Genomic DNA, 21,189 nt, shown 5'->3' with positions numbered 1-21,189 from the left:
CCTGATTTGTCTAATCAGATGACGGCTGTGTAAAAACTACATGTAATTCCAGCATGATTGTTTATAAACCGAGAAGTCTGGCATGCCTCATTTTCAGCCCATTTAGCTTCTCTGATGTCAGCGGCCTGAAAGCCAAAGTACAAAACCAAAGTAAGGAATAGTGAGAAAAACTAGAAACCTATTTCTGAGCTTTTGTGTGAATTTTATAGCAAAATTCAATGAAATTCCAATGTACTATTTGAACTTAAATGAAATGCATTTTCAGTTACCCATGAAAATCTGAGTTTCTTAGTCCCATTTCCTTGGTTTGAAAGCCTTGCATATAAATATATAAAATATGCATGCAACTGATTACATAGTAACATGGATAAATAATGTTCCCTCCTAAGGTTACAAATATTGTCTATGTTCCTGTATCGTAATTGATCTAACTTGGTCCCTCTCCCATAAATCATCTTATAGTTTGGAGCAGATAAGAGTGATCGGATTTATGATGACATGCCTGATATGGAGAAAATCGCCAATGTTCTAGAAGACTATCTTGATGATTATAATCTTATAAATCCCAAAGAAGTAAAGTTGGTGTTCTTCCAGGATGCTATAGAACATGTTTCAAGGTATAGTAGTATAACATGCCCAATAATGCATCGATCTAATTTCTTTTGTATTAAAAGGTAAGAATTAAGTTGTACAAAAGTCTTTAAATAGATTGCTAGATGGACAATGGTCTATTAGCAAATCTTGCTATAATGTAAAAGTTATTTTGTGTGTGTGTGTGTGCATGTATATATATATACATATACACACACATGTATGTGTTTATATATCTATATCTATAGATAGATTTTTTTCTTGTTAAGAAAGAGGAAGAGAGAGAGAGAGCAGGGTAGGAAAGGGTAGAGGGAGAGAGAGAATCTTAAGCAGGCTGCACGCCCAGTGTGGAGCCCAAAGTGGGGCTTGAGCTCAGGACCCCAAGATCATGACCTGAGCCAAAAATCAAGAATCCAACACTTAACCAACTGAGCCACTCAGGTGCCTTCTTTATATATTTTGAAATATATATTTATATATTTTTAATATAAGTGTCATGAACTTTCTATGAAGTCCAAGGGGTTATTTTTGTTACATATTAATAGGTTGTTTTTGTTTGTTTTCGATATCCTGTCTCATTACCAAAAAAGGGATTTAAGGTAGTTTACAGAGATACATGTATAGTACAAGGCTGCTTACATGCACACCTAAAGAAAGAAGGGGCTCAAAATTATAGCAAAATGAGTGACATCCAAGGATTGTAGATTCCATCTGCTTACCCATAAAAGTTTCCTTTGAGAGACATCCCTGACAAATAGGTATCCTGCCTGAATATCTACAGTCCTTGGGGCATACACCACTTTATTTTTTTCAAATTTTAATTCCAGTATAATTAACATACAGGGTTGTATGAGTTTCGGGTATTCAGTACAGTGATTCAACAATTCTGTACAGTACTCAGTGCCCATCATGACAAGTGCCCTCTTTGCCACCCATCCCCTGCCCCTCTGTTAACCATCAGTTTGTTCTCCACAGTTAAGAGTCTGTTTTGTTTTGTTTTTTTAATTTTTAATTTTTAAAATTTCTTTTCAGTGTACCAGAATTCATTGTTTATGCACCACACCCAGTGCTCCATGCAGTACGTGCCCTCCATAATACCCACCACCAGGTTCACCCACCTTCCTACCCCCTGCCTTTTCAAAACCCTCAGATTGTTTTTCAGAGTCCATAGTCTCTCATGGTTCATCTCCCCTTCCAATTTCCCTCAACTCTCTTCTCCTCTCCATCTCCCCATGTCCTCCATGTTATTTCTTATGCTCCACAAATAAGTGAAGCCATATGATAATTGACTCTGTCTGCTTGACATATTTCACTCAGCATAATCTCTCCCAGTCCCGTCCATGTTGATACAAAAGTTGGGTATATTCATCCTTTCCGATGGAGACATAATACTCCATAGTGTATATGGACCACATCTTCCTTATCCATTCGTCCATTGAAGGGCATCTTGGTTCTTTCCACAGTTTGGCGACTGTGGCCATTGCTGCTATGAACAGTGGGGTACAGATAGCCCTTCTTTTCACTACATCTGTATCTTTGGAGTAAATACCCAGTAGTGCAATTGCCGGGTCATAGGGAAGCTCTATTTTTAATTTCTTAAGGAATCTCCATACTGTTTTCCAAAGTGGCTGTACCAATTTGCATTCCCACCAACAGTGTAAGAGGGTTCCCCTTTCTTCACATCCTCTCCAACACAGGTTGCTTACTGTCTTATTAATTTTGGCCATTCTAACTGGTGTAAGGTAGTATCTTAATGTGGTTTTGATTTGGATCTCCCTGATGGCTAGTGATGATGAACATTTTTTCATGTGTCTGATAGCCATTTGTATGTATTCATTTGAGAAGTGTCTGTTCATGTCTTCTGCCCATTTTTTGACATGATTATCTGTTTTGTGTGTGTTGAGTTTGAGAAGTTCTTTATAGATCCTGGATATCAGGACCTTTATAGATCCTGGACATCAGTACTGTTATTTGCAAATATCTTCTTTCATTCCATGGGTTGCCTCTTTGTTTTATTGACTGTTTCCTTTGCTGGGGAGTCTGGCTTTTGTCTCCTTTTCTCCCCTTTGCTCAATTTGCTTTGTTTCTTAAATTCCACATATGAGGGAAATCATAAGATGCACCACTTTTTAAAGTGCATCTGTATACTGTTGGACAATTCCAGGTATTAAAATGACACTGCAAGGATGATGCCAGATCTGCTCCCTGTGATATCTGGTATCTGCCCCATCCTGTGAGGCAGTGACAGTAATAGCACTCAGCATGAACATAAAACCATGATGTGGAGTATCTCTTTTAACCGTGATAATGCCTCTCTGTGCCTCAATATCCTCATCTTTCTACAAATAAGGCTCAGAGAATGTTCCAGCAGCCATATTCAGTGACTGTGACACTTGGTAGCTTTATGAGTTTGTGATCTCACGGTTCCCAGTGGTTCTGTCTTGGGGTCTTAGTGCAGTTAAAGTAAGACGGCAGCTGGAGTGCCTGGTACACCTCTGCCTCAGTGTGCACTGCCCAGGTCCTTCCAGCAAAGCAGTGGCAAGTCCGGGCTTCTCCCATGGCTCCAGGCTCCCAAGCCTGTGCACTGAGAGCCATGGTAGAAGCCAAATGGCCTCTCACAACTGAACCTAGCATCAATTCTACCACACTCCATTAATCAGAGGAGTGACATAGGCCCATTCTGTTCACAAGGGGTCAGAGACTCTATCTCCTGATAGGATTAAAGAGCTAGTAGGACCAGAAATAGTACTGCAGCCATTTTTGAATAGGACAGTGTACCACAGAGAGTTGGTAAACTGTCCAAAGTCCCCTAGCTAGTGAGTCACAGGCAGAGAATCGCATCCAGCTCTTTGACTCTAACTCAGCTGCAAATGCCGCCACCCAAAATGGATCTACTTTTTGCATTACAGCTCTCCAAATATTTGACAATCATGACCAGGCTCTTCTCAGCTTTGTGTTCTCCATGCAGAATTAACCCAGATCTTCTGCTGTTGCCTCTTAGGGGTTATTTTCAGCCTCAATATACGAAGCACTTGATAATTTCTTCATGTTCCATTTAAAGTGGGACACCCAGACCGGATAAGGTATTCTGAGCAATCCACAGTGTAAAGTGTGTGTGAGGACAGATCTCCTGCAGTCTGCTAACACAGCGAGACCATAATGACTTTGTTTTTTACCCCTGTCAACTACATTTTAGTGTTGCATCATGTTACATTTGGCTGTTAAATCCTAGGACTTCTTTTTCTATAAACCATAAGCAATCAGGTCTTTTACCTTTCCTATACTCCTGCTGTTTAATTAACTCTAATTCAGAAATTTATTTTTTGTCAGCACTCCAGTGTAATATGGCAGTTTGTCCCTGGGTTGTTGAGATACCGTTTGCTCCTCATCTGTTCCCCCCACCAGCACACTAACACCCTACCTCCTAGCAATGGTTATCCTGTAGCTCACACAGGCCATATGCCTGCAAAGAAAAAAATAACAGCAGTACTCAGTCTGAGAAACTTCCTGGAGAATAAACCAGACCATAGGCAAAGTCAGCTTAATTTTATTTATAATCTTTCTGGTTTTTGTGAAAGAAAATCAACAGGCTATGAAAGGGATTGCTTAAAATATTACAGGAGGAAATTAATAGCCATTTGTAGAATGGAGGAGATTTGATTTTCAGAGAAACAAAGGGCAGCCATGTGAATAATGACGTAGACATCTTTTTCTAAAGAGGATCAGTAGTTAGGAATTAGAGTAAACAAATCTCTGCTTGTAAGAGTTTTTAAATACCTACTGCTGCATAGCAATGAAAAGGGCTTCATTATGCGCATGAGTTATAGAACAATTACAGTAATTTAGCAGATATTACATTTTCATTTGTTGGTGACATTTTAGACTTTTTTTTTTTTTGTATACAATAAGCGGCTAAAAGCCTTCTCAACTCAGAAAAAAAAATTCGTTTTTTACTGTAGAGCCTGTGTTTTCATAAAGGCAATTTGCTCCAGGCTGTTTCTACTCATTACATACGCCCAAAGTTGTCACCGTACTTCCAGGATGGTAAAACAGATCTCTTTGAAAATCTAAGCCACTAATTAGGACAGCCATCTCTTGCCTACTACAGTAGAGAAGATGTAACCTTGAAGGATTTCTAAAGGAGGGAGTCTTCTCTCTGTGGATATGTAAGTTGACAGAAAGAAGAACACGGGAGGCAGAATGGACAAGTTATTTGTTTCCAATAATCTAAGATGAAAATAATCAAATTACTGTGAGATACATGAAACAAGGAAAGGGTAACATATGAAGTGCAAGAGTTTTATAGTAGTTAATATTTCATCCACTGTCAAACATGTGCACATTATGGAGAACAATAGCAAAACATTATTACATATCCCTTTACCTCTCAATTTTATACCTACCTGGGTGACTGAAGAGAAACAAACAATGATCTGACGTGTCTTCTGTTAGATGTGCACTGTATTAGAGACGTAACAGTGAAATCGTACGTAAATCATCTGTTTGCTTACTCTATGGGAGGTTGGCAAAGGATCCTAGGAAAGGAGCCAACAAACTTCTTTTATAAATGGCCAGGTAATAAGCATTTTAGACTCTGCAGTCTGGACTCAGTTCTGCCATTGAAACACAAAAGCAGGGCGCTTGGGTGGTTCAGTCAGTTAAGGGTCTGCCTTTGGCTCTGGTTATGATCCCAGGGTCCTGTGATCCAGCGCCGCATCAGGCTCCCTGCTCAGTGAGGAGTCTGCTTCTCCCTCTCCCTATATTCCACCTTCCCTTGTTCTCTTTCTTTCTCTCTCCCTAATAAATAAAATCTTTAAAAAAAACAAAAAACAAGAAACATAAAGGTCTTCCTCTACTCTGCTGCCTGCAGGATAGCCCGCATGATCCGTCAGGAAAGAGGCAACGCCCTGCTCGTTGGAGTAGGAGGCACAGGAAAGCAGTCTCTCACAAGACTCGCAGCTCACATATGTGGTTACAAATGTTTGCAAATTGAACTTAGCCGGGGATATAATTACGACAGTTTTCACGAAGACCTGAGGAAGTTGTACAGACTGGCTGGCATAGATGACAAGAATATGGTATTTCTCTTCACAGACACGCAGGTGATGTTTAAACAGCTAAAGTACAAGTGTCATGATCGCGTGTGCTCTGAATGGTGTGTACGCTGTAGTTCAAGGAACTGTTCCCTCGGATGGCTGCTGTCCTTGACCTTGTAAAAGACTTTCATTCTCCATTTTCACTATTTTACCAACCCTTGTGTTCCCCTTTAAATTCTGAGTAAGTAAATATGGTCAAAGATTAAAGGGATGAGAGAGATTTGAACTTTTCTTTGAGAAGGATATAGATAATAGAAAGTAATGAATTATTTCTATAGCAGTAAATATAAGGAAGTTATTCCCTAATTGAAATTAGTTAGGGAAATATGCCTTGCACAAGAAAAGGAAAATAACAATGGCTGTTTTAAGGTTAAATTAACTTTAAAATTAAAATAGGATTACATTATTACATCTATGTCTACAGGAATCAATTTAACTGATCATGAGTTTGTTCTAAAGAAGAAAATTTTCTACATTGACTCTACTGGGCATTCTAACATTAGGGGAAATTAACCTTTATAGAAATTGGGTAAGGAATAAAAAAGTGATCTGATGCATAAATATTTTAAATTATTCGAAATTAAGTACCAGCGTAAAATGGGAAAATATTTTTAACATCTGTGACATACAGGGAATTTATATATGAATATAAAATATTTTTGACAGGGGTGCCTGCTTGGGTGGCTCAGTTGGTTACCTCACATAATTATATGCCAAAAAATTGGATAACTGGAAGAAATAAATAAAATCCTAGAAACAGAAAGTCTACTGTGGCTACCATCAAAAAGACAAGAGACAGCAAGCATTGGCAAGCACGTGGAAAAACAGGAACCATGTGGACTGTTGGTGGGAATGTAGATTGGTGCAGCCACTATGGAAAATATTATGGAGGTTCCTTCAACACTTAAAAGTAGAACTACCATATGATTCAGCAATCACTTCTGAATCTAGAGCCAAAGGAAATGAAAACAGGATCTCAAAGAGATTTCTGAACTCCCATGTTTATTGCAGTATTATTTGTAATAGCCAAAATATGTAACAACCTAAGTGTCCATCAATAGTTGAATGGATAGAGAAGATATGGCATGTACATATATACACACACATACATATATATAAGTATATACACACATACACATAATAGAGTATCATTCAGCCCCGAGAAAGAAAGAAATCCTTCTATTTACACAACATGGATGAACTTTGAGGACATTATACTAAAAGAAATAGTCAACAGAGATGACCTATATGTGTCACATATATGTAGTCACCTATATGTGGATCTAAAAGAAGCCAAACTCATGGAAACAGAAAGCATAGTGGTGACCAGGGGTTGAAGGTTGGGGAAAATGGTGAGATGTTGGTCAAAGGGTACAAACTTCCAGTCATAAGATGAATAAAGTTCTAAGGATCTAATCTACAGCATGGTGACTATAGTTAACAACACTGTATTATATCCTTTAATTTTACAAAGAGAGTAAATCTAAAATGTTCTCACACACCACACACACACACACACACACACACACACACACACAAAAGAAATGGTGATTATGTGATGTGATGGAAGTGTTAGCTAATACCATGTACTAATCATGTTGCAATATATAAGTGGAGCAAATTAATACATTGTACACCTGAAATTTATATAATGTTATGTGTCAATTATATCTCAATAAAGCTGGAAAATAAATACAAATACAGTCTTTTTTAAGTCAAAAGGAAAAGACAAGCACATCAATAAAAGAAATTTTAAAATGTAATAAGAGTGCCTGGGTGGCTCAGAGGGTGAAGCCTCTGCCTTCAGCTCAGATCATGATCTCAGTGTCCTGGGATTGAGTCCCACATCAGGTTCTCTGCTTGGCGGGGAGCCTCCTTCCTCCTCTCTCTCTGCCTGCCTCTCTGCCTACTTGTGATCTCTCTCTGTCAAATAAATAAATAAATAACATCTTTTTAAAAAAATAAATAAATAAAAATAAAAATATAATAAAATGTGAACATGACGTTCCAAAAACAAAACAAAATAAAACAAGGGCTTTAAACACCTGAAGAAATGTTTAGCCTCACTAGTAACCAAAGAAATTTCAATGAAGATAAATATCAGGGGTTGGCCTTGCACACTGACAAAGGTTAAAAATCATAAGATGCAGTGTTGACAAAGGCATCAGGAAATAGGCCTTGCATAGCCCTCAATTGTGAATTAGCAAAATCATCTGGAAGGTAATTGGCTATATGCAGTTAAAACCCTTAAATTTCTCTTACTTATAATTACAGCTGCATACAAAGTTGTATGTATAAGAAAAATTAATGCAGTATTTTAAAATAACAGTTAATTTAAAATATGAGAGGGTGGCACAATAAATTATAGTATAATTATATAATAGGACAGTTTGTAAAAAATTTTAAATTACTTTGTGGAAGTACACATTAATTAATGTGAAAAGTGTGTATGATGTGTTGTTACATCATAACATATACAAATCATCTACCATACAGGTTCTTTGGTTTGATATGTAACTAAACAGATATGTTGTATATACAACATGTCTGGGTCCTGGGATTTTTGAGTGATTTTTTTTACTTTCTTAATTTTGTTTAGCTGTAGTTTCTTATTTTGAAATGAAGATATTTCTTATTGAAGTTTAATGTTGCTTTTATAAGCAAGTTATATTAAAAAGGCTCTTAGTGTTAAAGCTCCAAAGATCAAATCAGAATGTCTTGCTCCCCTTTATGCAAACAAAAGGTTATTATACCCTGTTGAAAACCCCAATCAATCTCAAATGTTCTATGTTACTGGAGACCAAATATAACCATAATAACTAAAACTAATGTGTGCATGTATGTACATATGTATAAAACTATTATAAATATGAGAGAAACAAGACATTAAAAAAGTTTAACTTGCCATTTCTAGCAAATACAAAGTAGAAATAAGTATGTTTAGATAATACAAAGAATATAATTTCTAAGCGATAATTAATGGCTATGTACTACATTTATATTTTACAAAGAAGGTAAATATTTTCTCATATTACTAAAGGTTTACAAAAATTGATCAAATTTTAGGCTTAAGCAAATTTTCAACAAATTCAAAAAAGCATTAACTATGGTGATAACATTCTTTTCCACGCTCTCATCAAAAAAGAAAGTAATGATGTGGCTCAGGACTTCAAAATATTTGTAAAGAGGCACCTGGATGACTCAGTTGATTAAGCACCTGCCTTTGGCTCAGGTCATGATCCTGGGATCCTGGGATCAAGCCCAGCATTGGGCTGCCTGCTTATTGGGGAACCTGCGTCTCCCTTTCCTCCCTGCTCATGCTGTCTCTTGCTATCTCTCCCTCTATCTCTCCCTGTCTCTTAAATAAATAAAATCTTTTTTTAAATTTGTATAAAAAATTCCTGAGTCAAGGGGCACTGGGTGGCTCAGTGGGTTAAGCCTCTGCCTTCGGCTCAGGTCATGAACCCAGGGTCCTGAAATTGAGCCCGGCTCGGGCTCTCTGCTCAGCAGGGAGCCTGCTTCCTCTTCTCTCTCTGCCTGCCTCTCTGCCTACTTGTGATCTCTCTCTGTGTGTCAAATAAATAAACAAAATCTTTTTTTAAAGAGTCCTGAGTTGAGAACATCACAATTTAAATCTCTATTTAGAGAACAGGGAAAATGAACTTAATATAAATAGAAATCTGTGAATGCAGTCAAAGAGTTCTTGGGATTGAATTTATAGATTTGAATAGAAAATTAGAAACTACATATATTAATGACTTAAAAACTTCAGGAAAATAAAGGTCACAAGGAAGCAACAAGAAAAATAAGAAAAGCAAATAATAAGAGCAGAAAAAAGTAAGTTAGGACAAAAAAACTAGCTAGTGTTTGCTCTTGGGGAAAATCAACAAGACAATTGTGCCAACTTCATGAAAAAACAAAGTTATAAGTGAAGATGAAAATACAGATACTTCATCATAGTTAAGTATATAGGGCTCAAACTTTATAAAACTAAAAAGTTAACTAAAAAGTATAAATAATAGATTTCTTAAATATTTGCATCAATTATTAGAGGCAAAGGTTTATTTTGTAATATGAAAATTACTCATTCAAATTGAAAAGTCAACTCCAGTGTATAAATGGTTACAATTTGAACAGATTTTTAACAGAAAATAATAAATGTGGAATCATATTTGCCCTTGCTAATAATCAAAGAAATGCAAATTAAATTCTCCCAAAGCAAATTTCTCCCTAAACTAGCAAAAATGTGTTAAGTTTAATGAAATTTTACTTGAATTGAATGGGAAATTTAAAAATCTTCAAAATCCAGAAACTATTCATGCACTTTAATTGCTAATACCACTCCTGGGAATTTTTTTTTTTTAAGATTTTTTTATTTATTAGAGCCAGAGAGTGAACAGGGGGCAGGAGAGAGGAATATAGAGAGAAGGAGAAGCAGACTCCCCCACTGAGCAGGGAGCCTAATGTGGGGATCGGATCCAGGACCCTGAGATCATGACCTGAGCAAGGTAGACGCTTAACTGACTGAGCCACCCAGGCATCCCCCACTCCTGGGAACTTATTCCCAGGAAATAATCCAACTGGAGAGAAAAGCTATAGACCTACATATGTTCTTAAAATGTGAACTAGACTGTGGACCATTTAAGTCCGTGTAAAAATATGGCGCATGAGCTCAGTAGTGAGTTATGTTCCCACTAATGGTTATAAATACAATGAGTACTCCACAGAATTATGGATAAATATTTATGAGAAAATGTTAGCTGAAAAAAGGCAGAATATGAGATGGTTACATAGAGACGCCTGGGTACCTCGGTTAAGCATCCAGCTCTTGGTTTTGACTCAGGTCATGATCTCATGGATCATTAGATCCAGCCCCACATTGGACTGCCTGCTCATCAGGGAGTCTGCTCGAAAAGTCTCTCTACTCCTCCCCTCATTTGCATGCCTATGTGTGCACACATGCTTGCTCTCTCAGATAATTTTTTTTAAATAAATAAATGTAAAATAAAATGTTCATACATATTACTTGAACCATGTAAAAGATGAACGTCTTTTAAGAAACAATAGAGGAATGAGAAATGAAAAATCAATGTACTTCTGTGTTAGAATACATATATATATATTTTTTAAAGATTTTATTTATTTATTTGACAGAGAGAGACACAGTGAGAGAGGGAACATAAATGGGAGCAGGGGGTGAGAGGGAGGAGCAGGCTTCCCGCTGAGCAGGGAGCCCAATATGGGGCTCAATCCCAGGACCCTGGGATCATGACCTGAGCCAAAGGCAGATGCTTAATGACTGAGCCACCCAAGTGCCCCTGATTTTACCTCGATGTTAGAATATTAAGATTCTAATTTTTAAGGTTTTGTTTTGTTTTGTTTTTTAAAGAGAGAGAGAACACACCAGCATTCTGGTATCTCTTCTTTTTTTTTTTTTTTTAAAGATTTTATTGATTTATTCGACAGACAGATGACAAGTAAGCAGAGAGGTAGGCAGAGAGAGAGAGAGGAGGAAGCAGGCTCCCCGCTGAGTGGAGAGCCCAATGCAGGGCTCGATCCCAGGACCCTAGGATCATGACCTGAGCCGAAGGTAGAGGCTTTAGCCCACTGAGCCACCCAGGTGCCCCAAGGTTAATTTTTTTAAAGATAAAATGAACTCAAAGTGAATTTTGATTAAATATTTGGTTTACAATTCACATGTAATAAATGTAAACTGGTTTGATCACTTGCTCTCTTCTACAGATTGTAGTGGAGGAGTTCCTGGAAGATATAAATAACATCCTGAACTCTGGCGAAGTGCCCAATTTATTTGAAAAGGATGAACTGGAACAGGTTTTAGCAGCCACCAGACCAAGAGCGAAAGAAGTAGGCATTTCCGAGGGGAACAGAGATGAGGTAGGACATGTCACAATGGTGATAAGGCTTTAGTAAATCAAGAAGTTGTGTTAGTGTCCCTTCATTTCTTTTTCTTTTTTCTTTCTTCTTCTTTTTTTTAAACAATCTACATATCTCTTTGAGGAGTCCATGGATGGATTTTTTTTTGTAATATATTTGCTTTCCTTTGTCATTCTATGTATTTTACTCCCTGCATTCAAAGCTTTGGTTCACCACACTTCCAGAGAGGTCAGTGGAAAGCAGAAAACAGAAACCCTACTGCTCCTCGGAGGTCATAGTCTTGTCCAAACTGAACAGTTTGCCTTATCCTTCTTTCAACACAAATGGATTTCACACATCCTCAGTGCCCTGCCTGAGGAGTCCAATACTTTTGATTTCCTTGCCTATCAGCAAGGTCAGAGCACCTGAAACAGAAATGGGTTCCCCCACGTCTCCGGGCCCAGCGCCATCTCAGGAACCACCCAGCTTGTGTCCTCTTCCATTTCTCCAACACAGTGCTGGATTCCATGTGCTGCTGTTGCTCCGCCCTAGTGCTTTCCCTTGCTTCTGGACCTTCTTCAATTTATTTGACCATTCTTTCTTATGCCTTCTCCTCTGTGGCCTTTTGTGAGATCTCTACTGCGAGGTCAGGGCTGGTACGGACAAACAGCAGGGTCTACTTGAGCTGACGAAAGCAGAAAGGGGTTTATTTGAGAAAAACAGAATCACCGGGAAAGCCCAAGAAAAGGACTCCAGGCTGAATTCCTCGGCATGGCCATGAAATGCTTGCAGTGGAAGTCAGTGGTTAGGGAAGCTGCCAAGCCCAGAAGCCACTGAGCCCGTCAGCATTCAGCGTGCTGCCAGCGCAGGTGCTGTACCCGCAGCCACACATCCCCAGCCTCATCAGGATATAGCTGTGGAAGGAGCCACATCCATGGATAGTTGCTCCAGGTCCACGCCACTTCGGCCAGACTCTGCCTCCACACAAATGGTGGCCCTGCCCCCGTCTGTCTCCTCCACTGACCTCTACCCCAAAGCACAAACTTGTAGGAATACCTCTCTCCACCTTATTCAAGAGGCCTCCTTAAAAACGCGGACGAGGAGAATCTACATCTCTTCTAGAATCCTAGTTGCAGTGGAGTCTGCCAAATGTCATTTTTAATCCTTCCAGGCTGCGTGAGGGGTGGGAATGGAGGTTGACCCAAACAGTTCGCACATCTGCTACACTAACATTTTTATTTGGTATTGGTAGACCCAGAGGCATTAGCTAACACTCATTTTCATTATTACCTTGCCCTTATTTTAATTAAAAAATATCTTTTTGGCAGGTGTTTCAGCACTTTATCAGCAGAGTCCGTCAGAAGCTGCACATTGTTCTCTGTATGAGTCCCGTAGGGGAGGCCTTTCGGTCCCGATGCCGGATGTTTCCGTCCCTTGTGAACTGCTGCACTATTGATTGGTTTGTCCAGGTTGGTGACATCCCAGGATAGTACCTCTCTGGAAAGTTGGATTCACTTGATTTTTTTTTTTTTTTAAAGTAGTCTCCATGCCAAGTTGGAGTCTAACATAGAGCTTGACCTCATGACCCTGAGATCAAGACCTGAGCTGAGATCAAGAGTCAGAGGCTTAACTAACTGAGCCACCCAAGTGCCCTGGATTCACTTGATTTTAAAGGGGTAACACATTGCCCAAGAATAACTGAAGAGTACTTGCTTTTAGCTTTAAAGTCTGCTAGGAATTTATTCCTAAGCAGCGGATGACAATGAGAATGATCGAACAAAGGCTAAACAGAATTTATAAAGGAAGAGGAGACTATTGAATATAGCAATGTGGAAATTATTGGTCATCTTGAGAAGAGCCTGGTTTCAGTGGAGTGATGGGGTAGAAGGTTCAAGAGAGAAGAAAGGAGAGGAATCAGAAACAGTGAGCATAGGTGATTGTTCCAAGGAGTTCTGCCCCCAAAAGAACACCAAGAGCTGGGTGGTAGTTACAGGAGCAGGTGAGGTCAAGTTTTTAAGGAGGAAACACAAATACCATGCATGTATGCTGATGGAAATGATCCAGAAAAGAAATATACTGACGGAACAGCAGACAGAGGTAAGTGTAGTTGTACCAGTGGCATTGAATAGGCAAGAAGAGATGGGATGGACTCATCAGTGAAGGGGTCGGCCTGGACAGGGAGCAATGCACAGCGTACCCCGGAGGAACAGGAGCAGGGGGCAGAGTAAATGAGCACAGATAACAGGGAGATGGAAAGATGTGGGGGGCAAGAGATCACAAGGTTCTGTTTTCATTGCGTCTGTTTCTTTTAGAGATGTGGGAAGTGAGGTCATCAGCTGAGAATAAAATGGGAAGAGGAAGTGTTAGCAGTTGTAGAAGCTTTTCTGGGTTGTACTAGGAACCCATTCGAGCTAGTTGTCATGAAGTTAAAGTGAGGGCAGTTGGCATGGTTGTGTTTTTCTCTAGCCGTGCTCAACTACACAGTCACAGACATGGCATAATGGAGAGTTGCATTTGACTAAGGTTCACGTGAGTGCAGAGAAACAAGATAGGAGCAAAGAAGTTGAAGAGGTGAGGAGGACAGTGATTTAATAATGGACCTGCATAATAAACAGAGTAAGGACTTGAGGTCCTCCCAATGTATGTGATTTTTTTTTCAATGGAATTATTTTAAGCACACCCATTCATTTATTTATTCAATTAACCAATCCTGATTGAAAAATTTCCATGTGCTAGCCACTGTGCCAGGGATAGAAAATCCAGCCCCAGACCCCTCTCTAATGGACTCAGCCATTGAGTTCATTACACATTATAGACATGAGTAGGAATTCATTGGGTAAAAGGGGGGACAAAGCAAGGAAGAGATCTGGAGAAATGCATTTTCTTACTTGTTAAAACATATATTATAAAAACGAGCAACAGATTTTCCAAACTATACCTTTATTTCCAGTGGCCCAGAGAAGCACTTCTTTCTGTGTCAAAGACATTTTTCACAAACATCGATGCTAGAAATGAAGAACTGAAAGAAAAGCTTTCCCTCATGTGCGTTAATGTTCACCTGAGCGTCTCTACTATGGCGGAACGTTATTACACGGAGCTCCGCAGGCGGTACTACACGACGCCTACCTCCTACTTGGAGCTCATCAATCTCTTCCTGACTATGCTGAGTGGGAAGAAGCAGCAGCTGGTTTCAGTAAGTGTAATATTATCAATAAAAAAACTTTTTGTTGTTGTTTGAACTCAAAACTTGCCAGAACTAGCAGAAGATCTACATGCTGTCTTGCCTGCTAGAACCTTCTCCACCCCGACTTGTGCCCTTGACAACCCACAACAGACAAAAAAGATGAATGTCTCATCTTGTCAGCTGGGAGGCCTTCCCCTTCCTTGATATGTATATTTTTTCTACTGTCCTTTACCTAAGTGTGCCTCCGTGGAATGAGATGGACATTGTAACAGCAGCAAAGTGAGGCAGTAAATCAGACAGCTCTGCAGTATTTCATGAGAAGGAGAACCTTTTGCTAAGCAGTAGAGATGGAGTTTGGTGGCTTGACATGTGTCCATAGTTGCCATTAAGAGCGAGGACTTCAGTGTCAGGCAGCCCATATACAGCCTATGTTCTGCCTCTTTCTTGCTGTCTAACCCTGAGCACGTTTTGTAACTTCTAGGTCTTAGTAGAAAATAAGGTTTAGAAATTTCTATATCTACCCTTTGGATTGAGTGGAGTTTAGATAAGATACTGTTTGTGACGGGCTTGGAATATGATCTGACACGTGTGAGGTGCTCAGGAAAGAGTGGCTGCCATCACCATCACCATCAGCGGGCTGTTACCATGAGTTGAAATTTTCAACATTTTAATCAAAATTAAAATAGAAGGATAGACCATTAAGATATTTTTAATGTTTTTCAGAGGAGTTTTACTGGTCAATAAATACATGCTTTGTAAAATAACTTGTTAGATATTTTGGAACCTGTCAATTTGAACCAGGCTTTCTGACTCACCTTGAGAAAACAGTTATTCTCGGCTGTCTCCTCTTCTAAGTACTGCCTCTTTGATCCTAGTCAGAAGTTCCTTACCACTGGGAAGTAGGGTTCAGATCCAGCAACCAGAGCTGAGTTCCCAGAACACTGCCTCCCAGAACACTGACAAGTTCTTAGCTCTGCTTACCCATCTTGAGGAAACAAATTCCTAGAGCTGTGGCCTCCAGAAATTCCTATCTGAACTTACCCCTTGTTCATTCAATGAGCTGCCAAACTGCCAAGCTAAGGGAATAAAAATATGATGTGATTCCTCAGTGAGTCCACATTCCAGTGACACGCCAACCGCTGTGCCTAGGGAGCATGGATCTAGAACCACCATGGTGAATGTCACAGTCATTTCCTAGAGTTCTGTTACCTGAAGATTTCTGTCCATTCACAGTTTTATTTACTTATTTATTTATTTTAATTCCAACTTTTCGAGACCTTATGGTTTTTTTTTTAAGATTTTATTTATTTATTTGACAGAGATAGATCACAAGTAGGCAGAGAGGCAGGCAGAGAGAGAGGGAAGCAGGCTCCCCGCTGAGTAGAGAGCCCAATGCAGGACTCGGTCCCAGGACCCTGAGATCATGACCTGAGCTAAAGGCAGAGGCTTAACCCACTGAGCCACCCAGGCACCCTCCATTCACAATTTTAATTATTACAAACTGATTTGCCAACTCTGTAGATATAAAATTTTAACACATGAGTACAAGATACCAAGAAATGTATTTTTTATAATAGTCATAGATATTTTTATTGTCATCTAGGCACGCGACCGAGTGAAGAACGGTCTCACCAAGCTATTAGAAACCAATGTACTAGTCGATAAAATGAAATTAGAGCTCTCAGCTTTAGAACCTGTCCTTTTTCAAAAATCACAAGATGTTGAAGCCCTGATGGACAAATTGGCAGTGGATCAAGAGAACGCCGATCAGGTATGCCTCACTCCCTGACGTTGTGGGTGAGAAGGCTTTGATCACCAGCTGATCACCTGTATGTCGTGACATGGGATTGGATGTTTTCAATTTTTGTATGTCCTTACAATAATTAAATGATAGTTTTAGCAATGCTTTTAAGTTGTAAACAGCCTACTTTCAATGAATCAGGCTGGTTCTCTCCCTGAGACTGAGTGAACCCAATGAGTGGGACAGAGAGTGGTGAGAAAAGTGCCCCCAACAAATATAAACAGGCAGCTCCTCATCTCCTAAGAAGGGACAGTTTGTTCTAAGAGCTTCAGCTCAGTTATCCCATCAGCCTACATGAGATGGACAGAGAGCCTAAAATGTACTGTAGCTAATCCTCTTTCAGTATTGATGCAATCCAGAGGGGCAAATAGGATGTACTGTTACTGGCTTTGTTTTTAAACATTGAAATGTAAATCCTGAGACCACCTAAGCAGCCATGTTTCCATGGTTAGGTCCGTAGCATTGTGCAGGAGGATGAAGCGACAGCAAAAGTGAAAGCTGAGGAAACCCAAGCAATTGCCGACGATGCTCAGAGAGACCTTGAAGAAGCTCTCCCTGCCCTTGATGCTGCTAATAGAGCCCTGGACTCCCTAGATAAAGCGGACATATCGGAAATCAGAGTTTTTACAAAGCCCCCAGATATGGTCATGACTGTTATGGAAGCGATTTCTATTCTCTTGAATGCCAAGTGAGTATATCCATAATCATGTGTTACCAAAAATGCATGGGGGAATTGCTTTGGTGTTTTTCCACATTTTATTTGTATGTGCTCATTCTCTTCTCTGCCTTTTCACAGAATTGGTCAGTCATTCAACAGATTGATTCAACAAGCATTTTTTGAACATCTGTGTTGTTCTAGATGATGAAAGATACAAAGCTCTTCTCTATAAGGCACATACAGGATAGTGGGGAGAGAGACATGAAAAATAATTTCAAGATATTCAGTATTTGCATAGTACCAGGACTCCCCCCCCCCACCTCAGAAAAAATAGTGCTTGTAGAAAAGAGTGAGCAGGTTTCTGAGCGATGATGCTCAGGTGGAAAGCGAGACTGTGGGGAGATGCTTATGGACTGGGTTGGGGCTGGGGAGGAGGGCAGTGATGACAGCAGGCAAGGTCTTGTGTTTCATCCTGGAGATACGTAGTTTCCAAACCTTCTTTAGGAATACAGACTTTTTTCAATAAAAATTATAAGAAATCTTTCTATGTAAAACTGACCACGCAAGGGTAGAGGGCTCAGGGGATCCCTGCCCAACTTCCCTGCTTACTCTCTGGCCAGCATCTAAGTGGGGCTGGGGAGTCCTGCAAAGTGCAAACAAAAAGCTCCAGCCAGAGGGGACTGGGAACCACTGAACATTTTCAACATAATCAGCTTTTCGTGTGAGAAAGAGCAGTCTGGCAAAAGGTCATGAGGGGCAGGGTTGACGGAGAAACATAAAACCAGGTAGAAGGTGATTGTAGTGTCCTGGCAAGATATTTTAAGGACCTAAACTAAGGCAAATGGGATAAAAAATGTGAGTGCTGGGGCATTGTGAAAATAAAACTATTCTTTCTGTAATAACTTACATTTCTAAAACTCTGATTTCTTTCTCTACCAAAATGGGGGTTGGATGAAATGCTAGTCCTTCAGGAATGTCTCCCCAGGAATTGTGGTGTACTTAACTACCAATGGCTGGGATTAGAGTATCGAGATTAAAACGGCCCACTGATTGGAATCATATATTAATGCTCTCAAAAGAACACATTCCTTTTGTTCTTAAATTACTGTATTACAGTGCTATTAACTTATCCCATCTGTCTTTCAGGCCTGATTGGCCAACAGCCAAGCAACTTCTTGGTGATTCTAACTTTCTAAGAAGACTTTTAGAGTATGATAAGGAAAACATAAAGCCTCAGATATTGGCAAAACTTCAAAAGTATATTAACAATCCTGATTTTGTGCCTGAGAAAGTAGAGAAGGTGTCCAGAGCATGTAAATCCATGTGCATGTGGGTGAGAGCAATGGATTTATACTCTAGGGTAGTCAAAGAAGTCGAACCAAAGAGACAAAAACTCCGTGCTGCTCAGGTACAGTATTTGTGTTGCAACATTTTATACAATTAAAGGCCATGATCATTAATCATTCAAGCTCCTGTGACTTTGAAAATTGGTTTTTGTCGTAGCAAAAGAGCTGGGGAAGATTGTTCTTTCAGAAATGACCTCTATAATCAACCCTTTCCCAACATGAAGGGAAAATGAGTTCTTAGCATATTCATATCATCAGGCCGGTGATATTTTTGAGGTGCCTTTTCGCTCTAGCGTGTGACGCTCTGGGTTACGTTTGCTACTACTCTGGCACTCCGTGGTGGCTTCTGAGGTTGTAAAGCCTGCTTGAGCCACAGTCGGATGTGAGGCCCCAAGAAGAGCAAAGAACGCTCACAGAGAGCAGTGGGCTACTGACTTACTGACGGAACCGCCTCGCTATAGCAGAGGTGGCAAACTTTCCCTATGAAGACCCGGAGAGTAAATATTCTACATTTTGCTGACTATTGGGTTTCCATGGCAACTCCTGAACCCTCCTATTGCAGCACAGGCACTGCCATCAATAATCCGTGCATGAGAAAGCTTAGCTGTGTTCCAACATCACTTTACTTATGCACACAGGAATTTGAGTTTATTCAATTATCATGTGTCAGGAAATATTCTTCTTCTCTTGATTCCCCCCACCCCCGCAACCATTTAAAATTCTAAAACCAGTCTTAGTTTGCTAACTGTACAAAAACAGGCAGCAGGCTGGATTTGGTTTGCAGACGCCTGCTCTAGAGAACTTGTTAGGAAAGATTAGTTTTCCCAATTGCGTGAATCTTTTATTTATTTCATCATTTAAAGTTAATCCATTGTAGTAACTAATTAATCTCAAATGCTTTGGGATTAATGTGCAATGGTACTTCTGTTTCTCTTTTCGTTTTATGATTTATTTTGTTGGGCTTTGTTTCTTGTTTTGTTCTGTTTTGATTTTATTCTACTTTTGTTTTAACTTTGTATACCATATCAAAATCTCTCAAGACATGAAAAAGAGAACATAAATCCTATTTTTTAAGTGTGTTATAAGTAGGTAAATTTGATTTTCTTTGGGGACCTCGGATTTTCATTTTAATATTTACTTAATTTTATTAGGCTGAACTTGATATCACTATGGCTACTCTGAGAGAAAAGCAAGCATTACTAAAGCAAGTAGAAAATCAAATACAAGCCTTACAAGATGAATATGACAAAAGTGTGAATGAGAAAGAAAGCCTAGGTAAGTAACTCATAAAGTAACTCGTGGTCAGGAAATTCCTGATTTTTTTAATTTAATTTCAATTAGCCAACATATAGTACATCTTAGCTTCAGATGTAGAGTTCAGTAATTCATCAGTTATGTATAATACCCTGTGCTCATCATATCATGTGCCCTCTTTAATGCCTATACCCTGTGCTCATCATATCATGTGCCCTCTTTAATGCCTGTCACCAAGTTACCCCATTTCCCCACCCACCTCCCCTCTAGCAAGCCTCAGTTTGTTTCCCATAGTTAAGAGTCTCTCATGGTGGGCACCTCGGTGGCTCAGCTGGTTAAGTGCCTGGCTTTGGTTTGGGTCATGATCCCAGAGTCTTGGAATCAAGCCCCTCATCAGGCTCCCTGCTCAGTGGGGAGTCTACTTCTCCCTCTCCTTTTGCCTTCCCCACTTGTGTTCTCTCTTGCTCTGATCTCTCTCTCTCTCAAATAAATAAATAATCTTTAAAAAAAAAAAAAAGTCTCTCATGGTTTTCCCCCCTCTGATGACTTCTGTTTTTCTCTCCTTTCCCCTATGATCCTCTGCCCTGTTTCCTATATTCCACATATGAGTCAAACCATATGAAAATTATCTTTCTCTGATTGACTGACTTTGCTCAGCACAATACCCTCCAATTCCATCCATGCTGATGTAAATGGTAAGCATTCATCCTTTGTGATGGCTGAGTAATATTCTGTTATATGTATATAACCACAAGGAGATGCCTGATTTTTTTTTTAAAGATTTTATTTGTTTATTTGACAGACAGAGATCACAAGTAGACAGAGAGGCAGGCAGAGAGAGAGAGAGGGAAGCAGGCTCCCTGCTGAGCAGAGAGCCCGATGCGGGACTCGATCCCAGGACCCTGGGATCATGACCCGAGCCAAAGGCAGCGGCTTAACCCACTGAGCCACCCAGGAGATGCCTGATTTTTAAAAGCAGTTTTCAGGCGGTCAGATCTCAGCTTCCATCCAATATGTAGGATGCATTTCCCCAGAGTTACTACACTAACTTTCGAGTGTAACATTAGAGCTGCACACATGCCATAGTTTCTGCTCCTGAGTGAAAGGCTTATTGGGACATGTTCCACTATAACACGATGTGGCTTATGAATTTGATCCACAAAATAAGTACTACAGACAGAGAGAGCAATATTCAGCCAGAGTAATGGAGTATCAAAAAGAAGCTGTTTACATGGGAGAGACAAACTTGGACTTGCTTCTGGAATGGGAAATAATGCTGAATTAGTGTGAGGTCTCAGAGATGCATTGACATCATTACTAAGTAATGCTGATGCTGCTATAAACAAAAGCAGTGAACAAACTTCTTATATTTTAGGAAAATACTG

General features: G+C 39.6%; 1 protein-coding gene across 5 annotated transcripts in view; it reads left to right on the top strand.

Annotated features, from left to right (window-relative positions):
* Nucleotides 1-21,189, top strand: part of DNAH6 (dynein axonemal heavy chain 6) — a 220,051-nt gene that overhangs the window by 114,600 nt on the left and 84,262 nt on the right. For all 5 annotated transcript variants that reach the window (XM_082743451.1, XM_082743452.1, XM_082743450.1 and 2 more), the window contains 9 exons: nt 463-617; nt 5,462-5,693; nt 11,430-11,582; nt 12,890-13,030; nt 14,512-14,754; nt 16,349-16,516; nt 16,999-17,234; nt 18,351-18,612; nt 19,702-19,825. In XM_082743451.1, the coding sequence (XP_082599577.1) occupies nt 463-617; nt 5,462-5,693; nt 11,430-11,582; nt 12,890-13,030; nt 14,512-14,754; nt 16,349-16,516; nt 16,999-17,234; nt 18,351-18,612; nt 19,702-19,825 (1,714 nt within the window). The remainder of the gene's footprint in view (nt 1-462; nt 618-5,461; nt 5,694-11,429; nt 11,583-12,889; nt 13,031-14,511; nt 14,755-16,348; nt 16,517-16,998; nt 17,235-18,350; nt 18,613-19,701; nt 19,826-21,189) is intronic.

This window comes from Mustela nivalis, assembly GCF_964662115.1.
Source record: "Mustela nivalis genome assembly, chromosome: 8".
NCBI classification, from domain to species: domain Eukaryota; kingdom Metazoa; phylum Chordata; class Mammalia; order Carnivora; family Mustelidae; genus Mustela; species Mustela nivalis.
This window is presented reverse-complemented; position numbering and strand designations above follow the sequence as displayed.